This window comes from Alligator mississippiensis, chromosome 15 (assembly GCF_030867095.1).
Source record: "Alligator mississippiensis isolate rAllMis1 chromosome 15, rAllMis1, whole genome shotgun sequence".
NCBI lineage: Eukaryota > Metazoa > Chordata > Crocodylia > Alligatoridae > Alligator > Alligator mississippiensis.
In genome coordinates, this window is record NC_081838.1 from 28,960,824 (window position 1) to 28,978,420 (window position 17,597).

The 17,597-nt window shown below is 50.0% G+C and overlaps 1 protein-coding gene across 1 annotated transcript; it reads left to right on the top strand.

Annotated features, from left to right (window-relative positions):
* The first annotated feature begins 2,529 nt into the window (after positions 1 to 2,529).
* On the top strand, positions 2,530 to 16,835 carry LOC106739657 (trypsin-like). Its single transcript, XM_014604044.3, has 7 exons — positions 2,530 to 2,659; positions 6,016 to 6,108; positions 6,242 to 6,289; positions 7,740 to 7,887; positions 8,251 to 8,504; positions 10,461 to 10,597; positions 16,304 to 16,835. The coding sequence occupies exons 2-7, from the start codon at positions 6,018 to 6,020 to the stop codon at positions 16,454 to 16,456; spliced, it is 831 nt and encodes a 276-aa protein (XP_014459530.1). The 5' UTR covers positions 2,530 to 2,659; positions 6,016 to 6,017; the 3' UTR covers positions 16,457 to 16,835.
* The last annotated feature ends 762 nt before the right edge of the window (positions 16,836 to 17,597 follow it).

The window sequence follows — 17,597 nt, forward strand, 5'->3', positions numbered from 1 at the left end:
AGGCGACCTCGTGGCTGCCTATAAGTTCATCACGGGGGCACAGAAGGGAGTTGGTGAGGCTCTACTCACCAAGGCACCCCCGGGAGTCACAAGAAATAATGGCCATAAGCTAGCAGAGAGCAGATTTAGATTGAACGTGAGGAAGAACTTCTTCATAGTTAGCGTAGCCAAAATCTGGAATGGGCTCCCAAGAGGAGGTTAGATAGACATCTGGCTGGGGTCATCTGAACCCAGAACTCTTTCCTGCTTATGCAGGGGGTCAGACTCGCTGATCTATTGAGGTCCCTTCCGACCCTAACATCTATGAATCTATGAGTCTAGGACCCCCAAGTCCCTTTCATCTGTAGTGCTAACCAGCATAGCACTGCCAAGCCTATAAGCATGCTGCAGGTTTTTCCTCCCAAGGTGGAGAACCTTGCGTTTTTCAGTGTTAAACACCATCAGATTCTTGTCTGCCCATTTTCTGAGCCAGTCAAGATCTGCCTGGATCACTCTCCTGTCCTCGGGTGTGGATGCTTTACCCCAGAGTTTGGTGTCATCGGCAAACTTGGCCAGTCCACTTCTAACACCAATGTTCACATCAATGATGAAGATGTTAAATAGTATAGGCCCAAGGACAGAGCCCTGAGGGACCCCACTGGTGACCGCGCACCAAGACAATTGGCTCCCATCAACCACCACCCTCTGGGTCCTGCCATGGAGCCAATTCCCCAGCCAGCATATTGTGGTGAGGTCAAGGCTGCAGTTAGCCAGTTTAGCCAAGAGGTGATTGTGGGATACCAGATCGAAGGCTTTCTTAAAGTCAAGATATACAACCTCAATTTCTTCCCCCTCTTCCAGGTGATAGGTCACCTGGTCATAAAAGGAAATGAGATTGGTCAAGCAAGACCTACCGGCAACAAACCTATGCTGGGTATCCCTCAGGATATTGCCTTCAGCTAGTCTGTTAAGAATGATCTCTTTGATAATCTTTTCTAGGACCTTCCCCGGGATAGAGGTCAGGCTGATGAGCCTGTAGTTTGGTGGATCCATTTTCCTCCCTTTCTTGAAGACAGACACCACATTGCCCTTCTTCCAATCTTCGGGCACTTCACCAGAGCACCAAGAGCCCTCAGAGATCTGTGCCAGGGGCTGGGCTATGATGCTCGCCAGCTCCTTGAGTACCCTGGGGTGTAACCCATCAGCGCCGGCTGACTTGAAGGTATCCAGCCTGTCAAGGTGTTCCTTCATGAGGTCAGCTTCAATGGAGGGCAAGGAATCTCCCTCACCCAGGCCTCCCTGACCCACAGTGGGCAGGGCCATCCCATGGGACTGGAGAAACACTGATGCAAAGTACCCATTTAGCAAGTTCGCTTTTTCTTGGGCACTGGTTGTCACTTGTCCCATCTGGTTTAGCAGGGGTCCAATGTTGCCCTTGCTTTTACTCTGGCTCCCCACCTGTCTAAAAAAAGACTTTTTATTGTCCTTGATATTTGTAGCTAGCTGGAGTTCTGTCACAGCCTTGGCTTTCTGAGTTTGCTCTCTGCAGGTCCAGACCAGAGCAGAGAATTTCTCCTCAGAGGTGGTTCTAGTCCTCCATCCTTTGTTGGTCTTCCTTTTAAGATGCAGGAGGTCCACCAGTCCCCTGGAGCTAAGGGGGCTACTGTGCCCTTTTGCTCCCTTTCCTCCAAGATGGAATGGACTTTGCTTGCACATCCAGGATTGCTCCCATGAGAAGCAACCACTCCTCCTGAATTCCCCTCTCCTTTGGGTTGTGGCCCTCTAGGGCCCCACTGACAAGCCTCCTTAGCTTGTCAAAGTCAGCTTTCCTGAAGTTGAGGACTTCTATATTACTGACTGACTTGCCAGCTTTACGGCGGATGACGAAGGTGATCAACTCATGGTCACTGTCACCCAGCTTCCCTTCGATTGTTAGGTCACTGATAAGGTCATCCCCAGGTGACAGAGCAGAGAGCTCCAGACAGTGACTCCTTCCCCTTGAAGGCATCTAGGGAGCTTGTGGAACCTTCCCAGTGATACTCTGCTCAGAGACCTGCCCACACAAGGAAGAGGAAGATAGCCCTGAATCCTGGGCTCCTCCCTGGCCTCCTTTCTGGTCTGGATGATGGACAATTTGGCTAGGAGCCAGGAAGAGGTTGATGCAAAGATGCCAGGGTTTTGTGGGGCTGGCTGGACCATTGGTATGACCCGTCTGATGTTCTCTCCTCCAAGGCTCCTCTGGTTATTGGGTTGAAAAATTCCTCAGGGAAAATTTCTACTTAGGGTCTATCAACCCCAGCTGAGGACTGGGAAGGACATGCAAAATGGACATGAATGAGCTGTTCATACTTCCTTCTTGGGAGAGGCAAAGGTGGAGGTGAGCTGTCACCCATTCATGCTTCCTGCCACCTCAGGGCTTGGGAGATAGTTGTGTGATAGGCTGGAGGGAGGGGACTGAAGATCCAGCCTTGCTGTAGGGTGGAGGGACTCGGTATCGTATCTTCTGGTTGTGGGTGTGACTTCTGGGAGTTCCCGCTCAGCAGGTCTTGAAAGCTAAGCTGGGGCACGGCCCAGACATCTCCACTGAGGAGCCACCAGAGACATTTCAGCTGGGAAGCCACTGGAGTCATCTCTTCTACGTTTCTGTCCTTCCACGCATCTCCTGACCCCAGAGCAACAGGTAAGTTGGAGGGGGAGGACTTTGATCCATCCTGGTGGCTTGTGCATGGCAGGGGTGGCCCGTCCATGGCTTGGTTGTCCTGCTAAAATCAATTACTGTATCTTCTTGTATACAACACAAACTAGGCTGGATTATACCCTCTCTGGTATGTATATTAACGGGGTGCCATGGATTTATCCCAGGGTGAGAATCAGGATCTGGCTTCCCTGACAGCAGCCCCCTGGAATATAATACATACCTTGTTTTTGAAAGGCAGAATGAAGCAGGTTGGGAAAGATTTCTCTTTGTAGTTAGTAACCGAGTAGCAGCAGGGAAAGAGCCTGCTTGTTATATTATTGGGTGTGTGGCATGTGAGGAATTATGGTACTTTAGGTGGGACCTAGATCTGTGGATCACTGAAGCCTTGACTTTTGCTTTAAGTGGTAGAAACTGCTCTTACTATATTTCTGGGTGTATAATATATGCTGTAATTACCAGCACCTATTTTTGGGGGGGTGGGAGGGTGGGGGAAGGGGAAAGGCCCATGGTGTATGCAGGTTTCACATTAAAGACTCAAGAGGGGGGGTCTGCAAAAAAAATAGGCTAGGGTCAGGGCTGTGTGCATGGGTCCTTGCCAGTACTGCGGGGCTGAGGCCAGTGGTGGTGGCAGCTGGAAGGAGCTGCTTCCACAGCCTGAGCTGATTAGAAAAGCGTGGAATGAGCCAGGGGCTGTGCACAGTGGCACATGGGCTCCAGGCTGTTGCAGGGGAGGGGGGAAGGGGCTCTGAGCAGCTCACACTGGTTCTCATCTCTTATGGTGGGGCTTAGCCCCCCTCTCCCTCCGAGCTCCCCCGTAATTTGGACCTTGGTTGTATGGGATAAAAATGGTAGATCATTTCTCCCCCTTGGAGCCTGCTATCCAATCAGCAGTGATGGAGCGCTCAGCATCAATCAGGTGCAACTCCTTTTGGGGTCTGTGGGGCTCTGGCCCAAAGTGGGGTAAAGGAAGAGTCGCTGATGATGTCTTCATCAGCAACTTGGACGAGGGAGTGAAATGTACTCTGTCCAAGTTTGCGGATGACACAAAGCTATGGGGAGAAGTGGACACGCCGGAGGGCAGGGAACAGCTGCAGGCAGACCTGGACAGGTTGGACAAGTGGGCAGAAAACAACAGAATGCAGTTCAACAAGGAGAAATGCAAAGTGCTGCACCTAGGGAGGAAAAATGTCCAGCATACCTCCCGCCTTGGAAATGACCTGCTGGGTGGCACAGAGGTGGAAAGGGATCTTGGAGTCCTAGTGGACTCCAAGATGAACATGAGTCGGCAGTGTGACGAAGCCATCAGAAAAGCTAATGGCACTTTATCGTTGCATGACAAATAGGTCCAAGGAGGTGATACTTCCCCTCTATCGGGCGCTGGTCAGACCGCAGTTGGAGTACTGCGTTTAATTCTGGGCGCCACACTTCAAGAGGGATATGGATAACCTGGAGAGAGTCCAGAGAAGGGCTACTCGTATGGTTAAGGGCTTGCAGACCAAGCCCTACGAGGAGAGACTAGAGAAACTGGACCTTTTCAGCCTCCGCAAGAGAAGGTTGAGAGGCGACCTTGTGGCTGCCTATAAGTTCATCACGGGAGCACAGAAGGGAATTGGTGAGGATTTATTCACCAAGGCGCCCCCGGGGGTTACAAGAAACAATGGCCACAAGCTAGCAGAGAGCAGATTTAGATTGGACATTAGGAAGAACTTCTTCACAGTTCGAGTGGCCAAGGTCTGGAACGGGCTCCCAAGGGAGGTGGTGCTCTCCCCTACCCTGGGGGTCTTCAAGAGGAGGTTAGATAGACATCTAGCTGGGGTCATCTAGACCCAGCACTATTTCCTACCTATGCAGGGGGTCGGACTCGATGATCTTTTGAGGTCCCTTCCAACCCTAACATCTATGAATCTATGAATCTATGAAGAGGATGTATGAGCCCCTTCCCCATAGGACTGATTCTCTTACAAATTCTCCCATACAAATTAGGAGCAATCTCACTGGCTCCCATGTAGCTCATCGTTTTAGCCTCCTCAATCAGTTGTCAGGGGGGCTATATCCTGATCCCTCTGACCCTGCCCCATTTCTCACCCTGAGCTAAATCCATGGGAATCTGGCCTGGTTTGGCTACTGGGAAGCCAGTCACCTTCCCTTGGCACTGCATCCTTCTGACCCTCTTAAAGCCCCTCCAGGTTCCCTTGGGGCCCCTTGTCCCAGCCCCATCTTCTCCCAGTCCCACCACTGACTAAGCAACTATTAGCCCCCCACCAGCTCTTGGTGGGACAGATAAAAGTAGAGAGCCATGGATAAGACCCTGTTATGGCATCACTCACCTGTTTCCCTCATATGTCATCAGTGTGGGTTGATATAGACCAGGGGTGGGCAAATATGGCCCACAGCCCAGGATCTGGTGTATGCATCCAGTCCCACCACCCCTGGGCATGGAGGTGCCACCTGGCACAGCCTGTTCTGTCTCTGTGCACAGCTCTTGGGCATACTGGGAACTGTAGTCTGTGGGGCCAGGCAGTGGGGCCACTGGGCATGGGAGGTGGCCGGGCTCAGCTTTCTGGCAGCCCCTGCCACCCAGGAGCAGATGCTGCCCAGGCACCCGAGATGGGTTAGGCAAGCGGGGTCTCCATGGAGACTGGCCTGGGACCCCTTTGGGCAGCGTGTACTTGGTCAGGTGGATGGGATGGGATGGGATGGGGCCATGCGTGGGCAGGGAGCAGCATCTGTGAACAAGACAGGTGGGCAGGGCCAGGGCTAGGGCAGTGATAGCGTGAGGCTGGGACTGAGGGCAGAGCTGCAATCTGCTCCCCACATGCTCCTACCCACAGAACCGATGCCCATTGCAGGGATGTGGAGGGATTGGATCATGGCTCTGCCCTGGGCCCCAGACCTGCAATGTCACCATCCCGTGTTCTCAGTCCTGGCGCTGCCCACCTGTCCTGCTCCACAGCACTGCTCCCCACCCACAGCCCCTTCCCATCCACCTGGCTGAGCACACTCTGCCTGCAGGGTTTCCCAGCCAGTCTCCATGGACAACCCACTCACCTGCCAGCCCTGGCAGTGGGTGTAGGTCAGGTGGGCTGGGGTCAAATAGGATCAATTCCCAACCCCCACACAGCACCATGCTGGATCACCATCCCTTCCCACCCACCCTGGCCTGCAACAGCTCACTAGCCTTGTTAAGTGTCCCTCCAGCCCAAATAATTGCCCACCCCTGCTATAGACCAATCAGAATGCAGGATTAGCTGTGTATGGCTTGGTGGGTGAAGTCTGCTATGGGTTCTCCAGCCTTTTCCCCATTAACCGTCCTCTTCCTGTGCCCCCCCCCCGCATAGCCATGTTACAGAGGAAGATACCCCCAGTTCAGCCCTTCGCTCTCACAAGCCTGTGGCTACTGGTCCTACTGGTGCTGCCTCTGGTATCTGCAGGTGAGTCCATGGGAATGAGCTAATGCATCTATGGGTCAAAAATAGTCTGCCTTCTGCTGTGTGGGTGGCAATGTCCTTAAGAGGTGCTAGGCTTCTGTTTTGTCTAATGACTCTTTCTTATGGTAATTAACAGAAATTACTTGGGAAGCAAGAACTGGCTCACCAAACTCTTCCAGAACAGGTATGCCCTCTCACCACTAGGCCACACAGCCAGCATTCCCTTCCTTCCACTCTCCGGGCTATTAGGACCATAGAGATTAGAACCCTGGGCAGCTGGGCCAGCAGATGTTGGTCCTTGGTACCACCACATAGCTGGTCAGATGCCAATCCCAGACTAGTCTGGTCCCTCCCATATTAACCATGGGTCAGGTGATCAGAGGGGACCTATAGGTACCATAAGCCCCTAATAGGAGGGATATAAAACCCCTCTCACTTCCTGTGGGACTTGTCTTATGTGTACGCACATACAACCTATTCCCGCCCGGTTTGGGCCTCCCGGCTCTGATCTACCTTCCTCCCTGACCATGATACTACTTCATCCTTGGCCAGAAGACCCAGACTCTGCCTGATAGCTGGTGTGACCCCAGTCTCTCTATGGTAGCTTGCCGAGGGGCTGTTAGGAATGCAACCTGGTATTCCTGGCATGGACAGGTCCATTCCCTGAGAGCTTGAACTCTCTTGGGCTCTGGACGTTATTGAACCTGTTTCTCCTAATTTCTGGGTGAGTTCTCTAACAAGCTGGCTATTATCTAAAAAGATGAATAGCTTCAACACTTCCTTCTCCGGCAGTGTTTGAAAGGCATGAACCCTCTTTGGTTCCTTGAATGAGAGGCCATAGGTATCTGCCCACAGGTGAGGGGGGGTTCAGGTTGTGCTTGGAGACACCTCCCTACAGTTCTGAGTCAGATTTTCGGTGTCTACACTATCGTGTTGGCATGGGGCACAGAAGGAGAGACAAATTGAGGGTACACACATTCCTAGAAGGGCTGGTTGGTGGGACATCCTGTTCCTGGTCCCCCCAGTAGAGCCCCACTAGGACTCAGACTGCCTTCTTCTTGTCTCTCTCCTCCAGGCCTGGTTCACCCTTTGGGCCATAGAGATGAACAGGCTGATTCCTAGAAGGGCCCACTTCAGAGAACTTCCTGTTTCTGTCCTTCTAATGGGGCCCTTCTAAGACTCAGTTGTGGGCGCTTGTACACATTATGTGTTGTTCACATACATGTTATGAAATGGGACCCAATGAACAGGCTGATTCTTAGAAGGGGCCCACTAGAGGGAGCTCCCAGTTCCTGGTCCTTCCAGCAGAGCCCCTCTAGGAATCATCCTGACTGCAGCTCATCTCTCCCAATCATGCTTTGCTCCAACTATGGGTAGTTGAGAGAGGAAGTGGTGGGCTGTAGGACAGGAAGTCAAATCTAGAGAGTTTGGGGAAGGGAAGAGGGAGGCCTGATATTGGGCCCTGTTGCCCAGGAGATTTTGATGGGGCAGACTGGATGGCAAAGAGAGGATTGACTAATTCTGTTGGGGGGTGGGGCAGAGATGGGGCCCAGTCCTCCACTGGTATGAACTGGGCAGTGCCAGCTCTGAAGTACCCAATGCCATCCTGACCTGGTTGCTTTTCCATGTTGCAGTTAATGGGGAGAGCGAGCGGATCATCGGAGGCTACCCCTGCAGACGGCCCTGGCAAGTTGGCCTCTTCAGAGGGGGGCAACTTCACTGCGGGGGTGTCCTGATTGACAAGAGTTGGGTGCTAAGTGCAGCCCACTGCTACAAGCCAGGGTAGGGGTTTGTGCGTGTGTGTGCATCCATGTGCGTGTGTGTCCATGCGTGTGTGTAGCCCGGGCTCCCTACAACACTGATGACTGAGCTGGAGTGCTGTGAGTACTCTTAACTCTGCCCTCATCAACATCCCCTGCTACCTTGCATGTCTTTAACTCTGCCCCATTCCTGCAGTGAGCCCTTTTGTAGATCCCCTTAACTCTACCCTGTAAGAGATTGATGGCTGTGAAGCTCCACCAGGGGCATTGTGGGTTATCCAGTCCAATCTCCTGCATTGGCCATGGTGGAGGACATCCCCCAGGCACCCCCCCCTTCCAATGCAAGTTAAGATCTAGCCCTCATGTAACACATGTTTCACCATAGCCTACTCAGCGTGCGCCTTGGGGAATACAACATTAGACGCCTGGACTGGACAGAGCAGCTGAAATTGTCCAGCAAAGTGATTTACCACCCGAGCTACAACCCCAGGACCAAGGACAATGACCTCATGCTGATCAAATTGCTCAATCCAGCTTGCTTGAACAAGAATGTACAGACCCTGGAACTCACCACCAGCTGCCCTGTTACAAACACAGAGTGTGAAGTGTCAGGGTGGGGCACAACCATCAGCCCTGGAGGTGAGGTTCAGGTTTGGCTGGGTAGAGGGACCATCCTTACAGTGAAAGGTTTAGAATCAGCTCGAAGCACCATATTATGGCCAACCAATGGTCCATCTGGCCCTGTATCCATATCTGTAGCCCCACAAAGACCTTCTGGCCAACTTCCTTCCAACTCTGGTCAAGTTGTCCATCGAGCTGGCTGGAAGGAACCCAGGAATCTGGGTTTATCTTCCTTTCACTGGTCTGGGCATGTCTTTTGGTAGAGTGTCAATGTGGGGATCCATAAGCTCCTTAGATGCCTTTAAGAGGCAGCAGGCACTGTTCAGAGCTGTCTGCTCCTTCCCTTCTCTTGATCTCTGGTTATTAAGCCATAACCTTCCCTTTCCTTCCTGTTTTCTTATGATTTATCCAATGGAAATGGGTACTGTCTATTTCTTGGACTCCCTCCAGCTATGGAAGGGGTTTTGGAGATCCTGGTGGGCTTAGGCTTACCATCATCATCAGCCTGTCTCCATTTTTGGCCATAGTAGGCATGTTAGAGCAGTGGTTTTCAACCTGTGGTCTGTGGACCCCTGGACGTCCACAGACTATATCTAAGGGGTCCACAAAAGATGACTGTGATCAATCAAAAGTAGGAGAATACTCACACTTACTATTAAAAGGGGTCTGCACCTCCCTTCTAAATTTTAGGAGCCCACAAATGAAAAAAAGGTTGAAAACCACTCTGTTAGTTGGTAAGTCTATGGATCAGGCATATCTAGAGAGATCCACCCATGGCCAGACCTTTCCTAGTATCCAGTGATGTTGGTTGGGTCAATACATAAGAAACAAAAGAAAATCCATCCACAGAATTCAAAACATCTCAAATTTCTCCATTTTTGAGACTGGAGCTTTTTCCACCAAAACACTGCCCCCCAATTTTTATTTATTTTTTATTTATTAAAAAAAGTCTCTTAAAAATTTCACCAATTTCTGTTGAATTGGTCAAATTATTTTTAACTCCCCCTCCAAACAAATAAAACACTAGTGACAAAAAACCCAACCATTCAAACTCAATTTTCAATTTTTACATTTCAAATGGATTATTTTGAGTGACAATTGCCTCCAAAAACACAGCCTGAAAAGGGTTTTTTTTTTTTTGCAGGGTGGGGTGGGAATGGATTTTTATTCTAATTAGACAACATTGTTAGATGTGAAATGAACTTCCTTTTTTTTATTTAAATTTGCTGGTTCAGTTTGAAATGATCTATCTGTCTATCTATGAAGATGGATGGATAGACAGACAGACAGACATATCTATAAAGATACATAGAGATAGATAGATAGAGATTAATGTGCTTTTCGGTAAGCAGGAAGAAAAATCAGCTTTTCAATGTGTATATTCTCTTTGTTGTTAATATTTAGCTTCACTTTTGTTCAGTAGTGTGGCAGAAATGGCTCTTACCATATTTATTGCATATAATATGAACTATAGTTCCCAGTAGCTGTTTTTTGGGAACATCAGAGCTGCCGTTTACTGGGTTAGACCCCAGGTCTGTCTTGCTCAGTGCAACGGAGCAAATGTTGAAAGGGAGAGTGAACAGGCTGCAGCCATGGGTTGGTTTTTTTTTCCACTGTTCCTCTCCTGCTTGAAAGGGGACTGGACCATTTCTTGGAGGAAAGGGGCATCAGGAGCTATTGAACATGGGAGTGAGGGGTACAGCCTTTTAATCAGAACTGCAAGTCTCAGCTTCCACAACATCTTGTGGCAATGAGTTCCATGCTTTAATTACATGTTGTATGAAAAAGAACTTCTGGCTCACATTGTAGGTGAGAGAGAAATTCATTTATAACTAGCAGTATAGGATAGGATTACATATACCATTGCAGTATAGTGTAGTACAGTATATAGTCTGCCTCTGGGGCCTTGGCAATTTCACCCCCATCCTGCATCTAGCCTTTGAACAGAACATCCTTTGCGTTATTCTTTTGCAGCCATGTACCCCAGCGTCCTCCACTGCGTTGGTGTCAACATTGTGGACCAGGCATACTGTGAGAGTGTCTCCACTGGCCTTGTCACGAACAACATGGTGTGTGCTGGCCATTATGGAGGCCGAGAAGACTCCTGCTATGTAAGTTGGGTGGCTTGGCACTAATCCCTGAGGGCTTGAAGGGCCAAGCTATGTTGGAGTGGGGGCTGATGGAAAAGGGGATAGGATGGGGGAAAGACATGGGATACCCTTTGTGTTAGCTTGAGTGATTCCTGGAGGTTCTTCTGGAGACATAGGAGACTGGAGGCACCTGTCTTCCCAGCTAGCCTGACTTCCCATATCATAGAGAGCCTGTCCATAGAGATTCCAGGCAGTCCTTCTCTGGGGGTGAGATCAAGGTGAGTTGTGAGGAACCAGAGAAGGATCTGGCATGATTGAGCAATTGGACAACTTAATGGCAGATAGAGATAGGTGTCAAGTGATGCATATGGGCAAAAATAACCCAAAGTAGATCTACACTAGGATGGGCTCTACATTAGCTGTTACCACGCAGGGAAAAGACCTGGGAGTCAATGATCAGCTAAAAACATCAGCTCTGCGTGAAGTTGCTGTCAAAAAGGCAGACAAAACACTAGGGATTATTAAGAAAGGAACTGTGAACACAATAGAAAGTATCATGATTAGGGATCTATTTAAGCTGCCGTTTTGTGATCTTTGAGGAAACGGGCAATCTCCATGAAAAATGGCACTGGATGTGATTTCCCATGGAATCGACCCCCCAAAAACTCAGAATACAAAGTAATTGCCTATCACTGCAGCCATAGAGAATGTGATCTGAGTGAGAGCTCCTGAGAGGCCAAGCTAGTGATGTAAACTAAGGGAAGGTGTCAGGAAAGGGAGTGTTTTGGGAAAATCAATGATAAGGGATGGGGCCACCAGGGCCCCCCCCACCAATCAGTGATGAGAGGCAGGGGTGCTATGAAATGCCCACTAAATTGGCTCTACATGCCATGAAGAACTCCTTGTCTTGCCATGATTGAAGTAAGTCCCTAATCATGATACTCTTTTATAAAATCATGGTGCGTCCACACCTTGAATACTGCACCCAGTTCTGGTCCCTGCACCTCCAAAAGGATCTCGAAAAGGGAGGGCAATTATTTCAGGCAGAGGGCCACTTACTGAGTTTTGGCAAGCCACTGAGGGCCACATGACAGGCAGCCAGGGGCAGATGAATATTTATTTTCTAAATCTTTTAGGGGCCCCATGGGTGGATAGAATGGCCTGGTGTGTTGCGCTCGGCCCGCAGGCCCACCCCTGATCTAGAAGAACTCAAGAAGGTCCAGAGATGGGCAACAGAGATGATGAGTACTATGGAGTGGCTTCCCTAGGGGAAGAGGCTAATGAGGCCAGGCCTATTTAGTAGGGCTGTGTGAAGCTTCGGTCCCTGATTCAATCTGGCAGAGATTCAGCCTGAGTCAGTGGCCAAATCTCTGAATCCGAATCAAATCAGAGGACCCTTTAATCTCTCTGAATCGAATCGGAACCCTCCGAATCAATTCGGAGAGATTCAGAAAGATTCGGCGATTTGGACATAGATACAGCTTTAAATGTTTTTTCCACATACCTCTAGGTAGCAGACGGCTTGTGAGTGCTGTGATGCTGGGGTGCATGGAGTGTCCCACAGAGTGTGGGGGGCTCTCCAGTGCACCCAGCAGCAGACCCAGAAGTGGACCAGAAGCATATCTGGTCCACTTCTGGGTCTGCCAGGGAGGATGCTGCCCCTTCCCCGTGACCTCCCCGGCTTGGCAAATGGTACCTCTTGAGTTGGGGGGGGGGGGGGGGGTTCAGCCAATTGCTGAGCCAGGGCGGTGCGGGTGGCCCCCACTGCGCGCTCCCTAGCAGACCTGGAAGTGGACCAGAATTACTTCTGGTCCACTTCTGGGTTTGCTGCTGAGCACGTGGAGGGCCCCCCACCCCCCACTCCTGTGGGATGCTCCATGTGCTCCAGCATTGCAGCATTCAGAAGCCATGCTGGTACCTCAATGTATGCAGAAAAAACATTTAAAACTGTGTCTGTGTGTGAATCACTGATTCTCCAAATCAGCATCGAAACTTCAGATTCAGATTTGGCCAAATCGAATCAGGGACAGTGATCCGAATCAGTGAATCGGTGAATTAGTCTCTGATTCAGGCCGCATCCGAATCTCAATTGAATAGAGCCCGCTTCACACACCCCTACTGTTCGGTTTAGAAATGGATGTTCAAGGGTGGACGTGAGAATGACTTACAAGTGGAAAGTCAACAGGGATATATTTATTGACTCTCTTGGCAGACAGGAATGAGGGGTCACAACATGAAATGAGTAGGTCATGAGTTTAAAACCAACACCAGGAAGGCCTTTTTCACCCAACTTGGAAAGAAAGGGTGGGACTTGTGGCCACCAGATGTGGTGGAAGCTGATTCAACAAGGGATTGGACCAGTTCTTGATGGAAAGAGGCATCAGGAGCCATGGAGTGTGGGAGTGAGGGACACAGCCTCTGAATCAGCATTTCCTGGACTTCTGGTGCTGGAGGCTACTAGTGAGAGAGGAACAGGGGAAAAACCCAGCTCAGATCCAGCTCAGTCCCTTCCAGCCTCTGCTCTCTGCCCCTGGAGACTGGGCAAGATGGACCTAGGGTCTGACCCAGTCATGGCAGTTCTAATGTCCTTGTGATGCATCCTTACTGCTGCTTCCTTAACTCTACTGTGATGCGTGTCTTTAACTGTAATTTTGGGTGGAATTCATGGCCAGGATCATTCCAAGAGAATCTCTGAGTAGCTGAGGGCAGGCTTGTAGCAACAGGAGACTATGGGAGAAGCAAAGGTTTCCTGATAGCCCCAGGAACCATGCATAGAGGATGCTGGGAAGACACCCAGCCTATGCCCTGGATTGGAGTGAGATGAGCAATGCACAGGTCCTCTGCTGCTACCTACAGGCACTGGGCTGATTTACACAGGATGGTAGCAAGACACCTGGACTTTCCTTTGTTAGTTGAGGCAGATGGGTCCAGTGGTTAGAGCAGGAACTATGGCATTTTGGGGATTCCTTCAGACCTCAATAGGAGCTTGACCTCATCCCTGTGGGGTGTGACACCCTGGCTTAGGTCTGTGTCTATGCCTCAGTTTCCCCCAAAGGCACAATGCAAGACAATAAAACACAGGTGCCTACCAAAGTCAAGCTCCTGACATTCAGAAGATGATTCAGGACACCTGGGTTCTATTTTTAGCTCAGTCACTGATTGGCCACATGTCCTCGGTCCCCTCATTTGGCCTTTTGGTGCTTTTGTTGCTTCTCCCAGTTCCCTCCTCCCCCTTTTGAATATGATGCCTGTTTTGGGGAGGACAGGAAACTGAATAATACTTGGGGGGGGGGGGGTGGAAATGCATTCCCTGTCTTATTCAGAGCCATCTGTATCAGAGGTAATTTTGGAACACAGCTTTAAAGCCAAGAGTGGTGGCAGATGACAGAACAAGGAGCAATGGTCTCAAATTGCAGCAAGGAAAGTTTAGGTTAGACACGAGGAAGAACTTTCTCATGAGGAGGGTAGTAAAACACTGGAACAGGTTACCCAGAGGTGGTGGGATCTCCATCCTTGGGTTTTGAAGACCTGGCTAGACAAAGCCTTGGCTGGGATGATGTAGTTGGGGATGGTCCTGCTTTAAGCAGGACTAGATGTGACTTCTTTAGGTCCCTTCCAACCCTAACTTTCTGTGATTCTATAAGGGCATCAGTGGTTGGACACGGAGGTTGTCCTTGAGCAGAAGAAGGATTAGCTTGGGGGGGGGGGGAGTGGAGATGGTTTCTTTGCTGCAGTATTGCTCTTTGTTTGGCATGAGAAGAAAGTCTAGGCAGCAGGGAATGAGGCGAGCGATATTTGAGCCAGCCAACACCAGTGATTTTCCACTGCTTCTTGGCACAGAGCTTCAGCTGTTATATTAATTAATGGTTTGCATAAGAGGGGAGACCCTGGAGCGCTCTTGGAATGGAGCTGGTTGTGAAAATGGCCATCTTGCGGCAGATGGAAATAATAGCAAGTCTGAGGCCTCTGAGAAGATACTTACTGACATTCCCTGTGCAATTCCAAAGCAGCAGGAAGGGAAAGTTGCCTTCTGCGAATTCCCTGTTTGGGAAAATCGGTAGGGACCTTAAGATCACATCAGAAGTTGCATGGGGGAATCCCAGGATCACAGAAAACAAGGGTTGGAGAGGACCTCAGGAGGTCACATCTAGTCCAACCCCCTGCTCAAAGCAGGACCAGCCCCAACTAGATCATCCCAGCCAAGGCTTTGTCTAGCTGGGGCTTCAAAACCTCCAAGGATGGAGATCCCACCACCTCTCTGGGTAGCCTGTTCCAGTGCTTTACTACCCTCCTCATGAGGTTTTTCCTAATACCCAACCTCAATTTCCCTTGCTTCAACTGGAGCCTATTCCTCCTTGTTCTGTCATCTGCCCCCGCTGAGAATAGTCCAGCTCCGTCTTCTTTCAAACCCCCCTTCAGGTAGTTGAAGGCTGCCATTAAGTCCCTCTAAGTCTCCCCTTCTCTAGACTAAATAAGCCCAGTTCCCTCAGTCTTTTCTCATTATCATAGGTCATGTCCCACAGCCCTACCATTTTTGTTGCCCTCTGCTGGACTCTCTCCAATGTGTCAACATCCTTTCTGTACTGGGTGGTCCCAAACTGAACACAGTACTCCAGATGTGGCCTCATCAGTGCTCAATAGAGGGGAAGAATCACTTCCCTTGATATGCTGACAACGTTTCTACAAATGCAGCCCAGGATGCCATTAGTCTTCACAGCAACATGGTCACACAGTTGGCTCCTATTCAGCTGATTGTCCACTGTCGCCCCCAGGTCCTTTTCTGTAGAGCTGCTGCCCAGCCAGTCGGTCCCCAGCCTGTAGTGGTGCCTGGGATTGTTCCATTCAAAGTGCAGGACTTTGCACTTGTCCTTATTGAACCTCCTGAGATTTCTTTTGGTCCAAATTTTAACTCAGTATCTCAGGAAGTAGGAAAAGAAATGCCCCCATAACTCAATGTATTTTGGTTGGCTGCTGCAGTGACTCACAGGAGCTGTAGGATTTTTCAGATGTTCATAGGGTCTATATATCCCATGGTGCCTCAGGGGCAAGGACTCTCCTAATGCACTGCTTCCTGTATCCATGGACTTTGAGGGTATGGACTGGGGGGAGGGGATTGCCTTCCTCTGTATTCCTCTACCTGGGATCTCTTGAACCTAGATTAACAACCATTTACTGAAGCAGGACACTGGCTGCCATGGACACTCCTGCTTCCCCTGTGGCTGGTTCAGGTGTGATGTTTTGTGTTGCATCACGGTTGACGATAGTTTTACACATTGGTCAGATTTAGATAGGATAGTTTGGATAGAGATGGTCCTCCCTTAGGCTCGGTCACTAGGTGACCTCTGGAGGTCCCTTCCAACCCTATTTCTCTATGATTTTATGAGACCAAGGTGAGTCCAGTGTGGCAGCCCAGAGAGCCAATGAAGAAGGATGTTCATCTTCTGGGAGGTGCCATGGAGTGCGTTCTAAGGTCAAATATCACCGTTTGGAGTGAAGATCCCATCATTTCATTGAAGAACTCTGACAAAAGGGTGGTGGTGGGGGGGGGGGGGTTGTTAAGTAAAAATACCTCATATTTCTCCAAAACAGAAAGGAATTCAACCCTGTTGGCCTCGGTGTCTTTCCAGAGTCTTGTCATCGTGTTGCCAGTCAGAGTATAGGTCCCGTTGCTCTGAGCATCCCAGTCTGCAGTCCCTGGCACTTCTTCCTCTTTCTTTGTCTTCACAGGGCGATTCTGGGGGCCCCCTGGTCTGTAACGGAAAACTCCAGGGTATTGTTTCCTGGGGGCCTGAAGTCTGTGGGGACCCAAAGCGACCCGGCATCTATGTGAATGTCTGCAAATTCATCAGGTGGATTAGGGACACCATAAGAAACAACTGATGTCCTGTCCCATCTTGGGAAAGGAGCTGGTCCTTCCATGACCTGGATCATCATGTGGGGCTTGGGAGTGAGAAGATTGGATGGGAACAACCTAGAAGGGCTCCATTTGAGGGAGTGTCCTATTCATGCCCATCTAGGAGTCACCCTGTTGGTTATTTGTCTCTCCCCTCCATGCCTGGTTCTAAGTCCAGGAAGCAGAGATAAGCAGGCTGATTCCTAGAAGGGCCCAACTTGAGTGAATTTCCTGTTCCTGGTCCCTCTGGGAGAGCCCATCTAGGCTCTGGTAAAGTTCTTGGAGGCTGTCTCCACCATGCTCTGTATGAAGGCAAACTAATAAAGTCCTCCAACCTCAGGGAGTGGGTATTGCAGAGAAGCACAACGTGGTTTCCTGTGTTGTTTCTTTGTCCAGGTCTGTGCACGCCTGTCCTCCTTCTAGGAGTGTCTGGGTCCATTAGTTCCCCATCAGTGTCACACTTGTGTTCCTCCCAGTGTTGGCTGGATTTGTCCTCTTGACTTATCCCAACTAGGTATGGAGTCATGGATAGTGAGTTGTTGCATGTGATTTCATAGATTTCATAGACATTAGGGCTGGAAGGGACCTTGGAAGATCATTGAGTCCAGCACCCTGCCCCGAGGGGCTGGAAGTCAGCTGGGGGTCATAGGATCCCTGCAAGATAGACATTCAAATTTCTCTTGAAGGTGTTCAATGTAGGCGCTTGAACCACCTCTGATGGCAGGCTATTTCAGACCTTGGGGGCTCGGACAGTAAGGAAATTCTTCCTTATGTCCAGCTTGAAACGGTTTTGCTGTAGTTTATGACCATTTGACCTCATCATCCCTTGGGGCGCTCTGGTGAACAAATGTTCCCCCAGATCCTGGTGGTCACCTCTGATAAACTTATAGGTGGCCATCAGATCACCCCTGAGCCTGTGCTTTTCCAGGCTAAAAAGTCCCATAGCTCTCAGCCTGTCATGACACAGCCAGCATATATCTACCTTGCAGTCCTTTATATAACCATCAGAAAGTAGGGTTGGAAGGGACTTCAGGAAGTCATCTAGTTCAGCCCCTGCTCAAGGCAGGATCAGCCCTGAGTAAACCATCCCAGCCAAGGGTCTTTCCAACCTGCTGGGCCCTGCTGTTG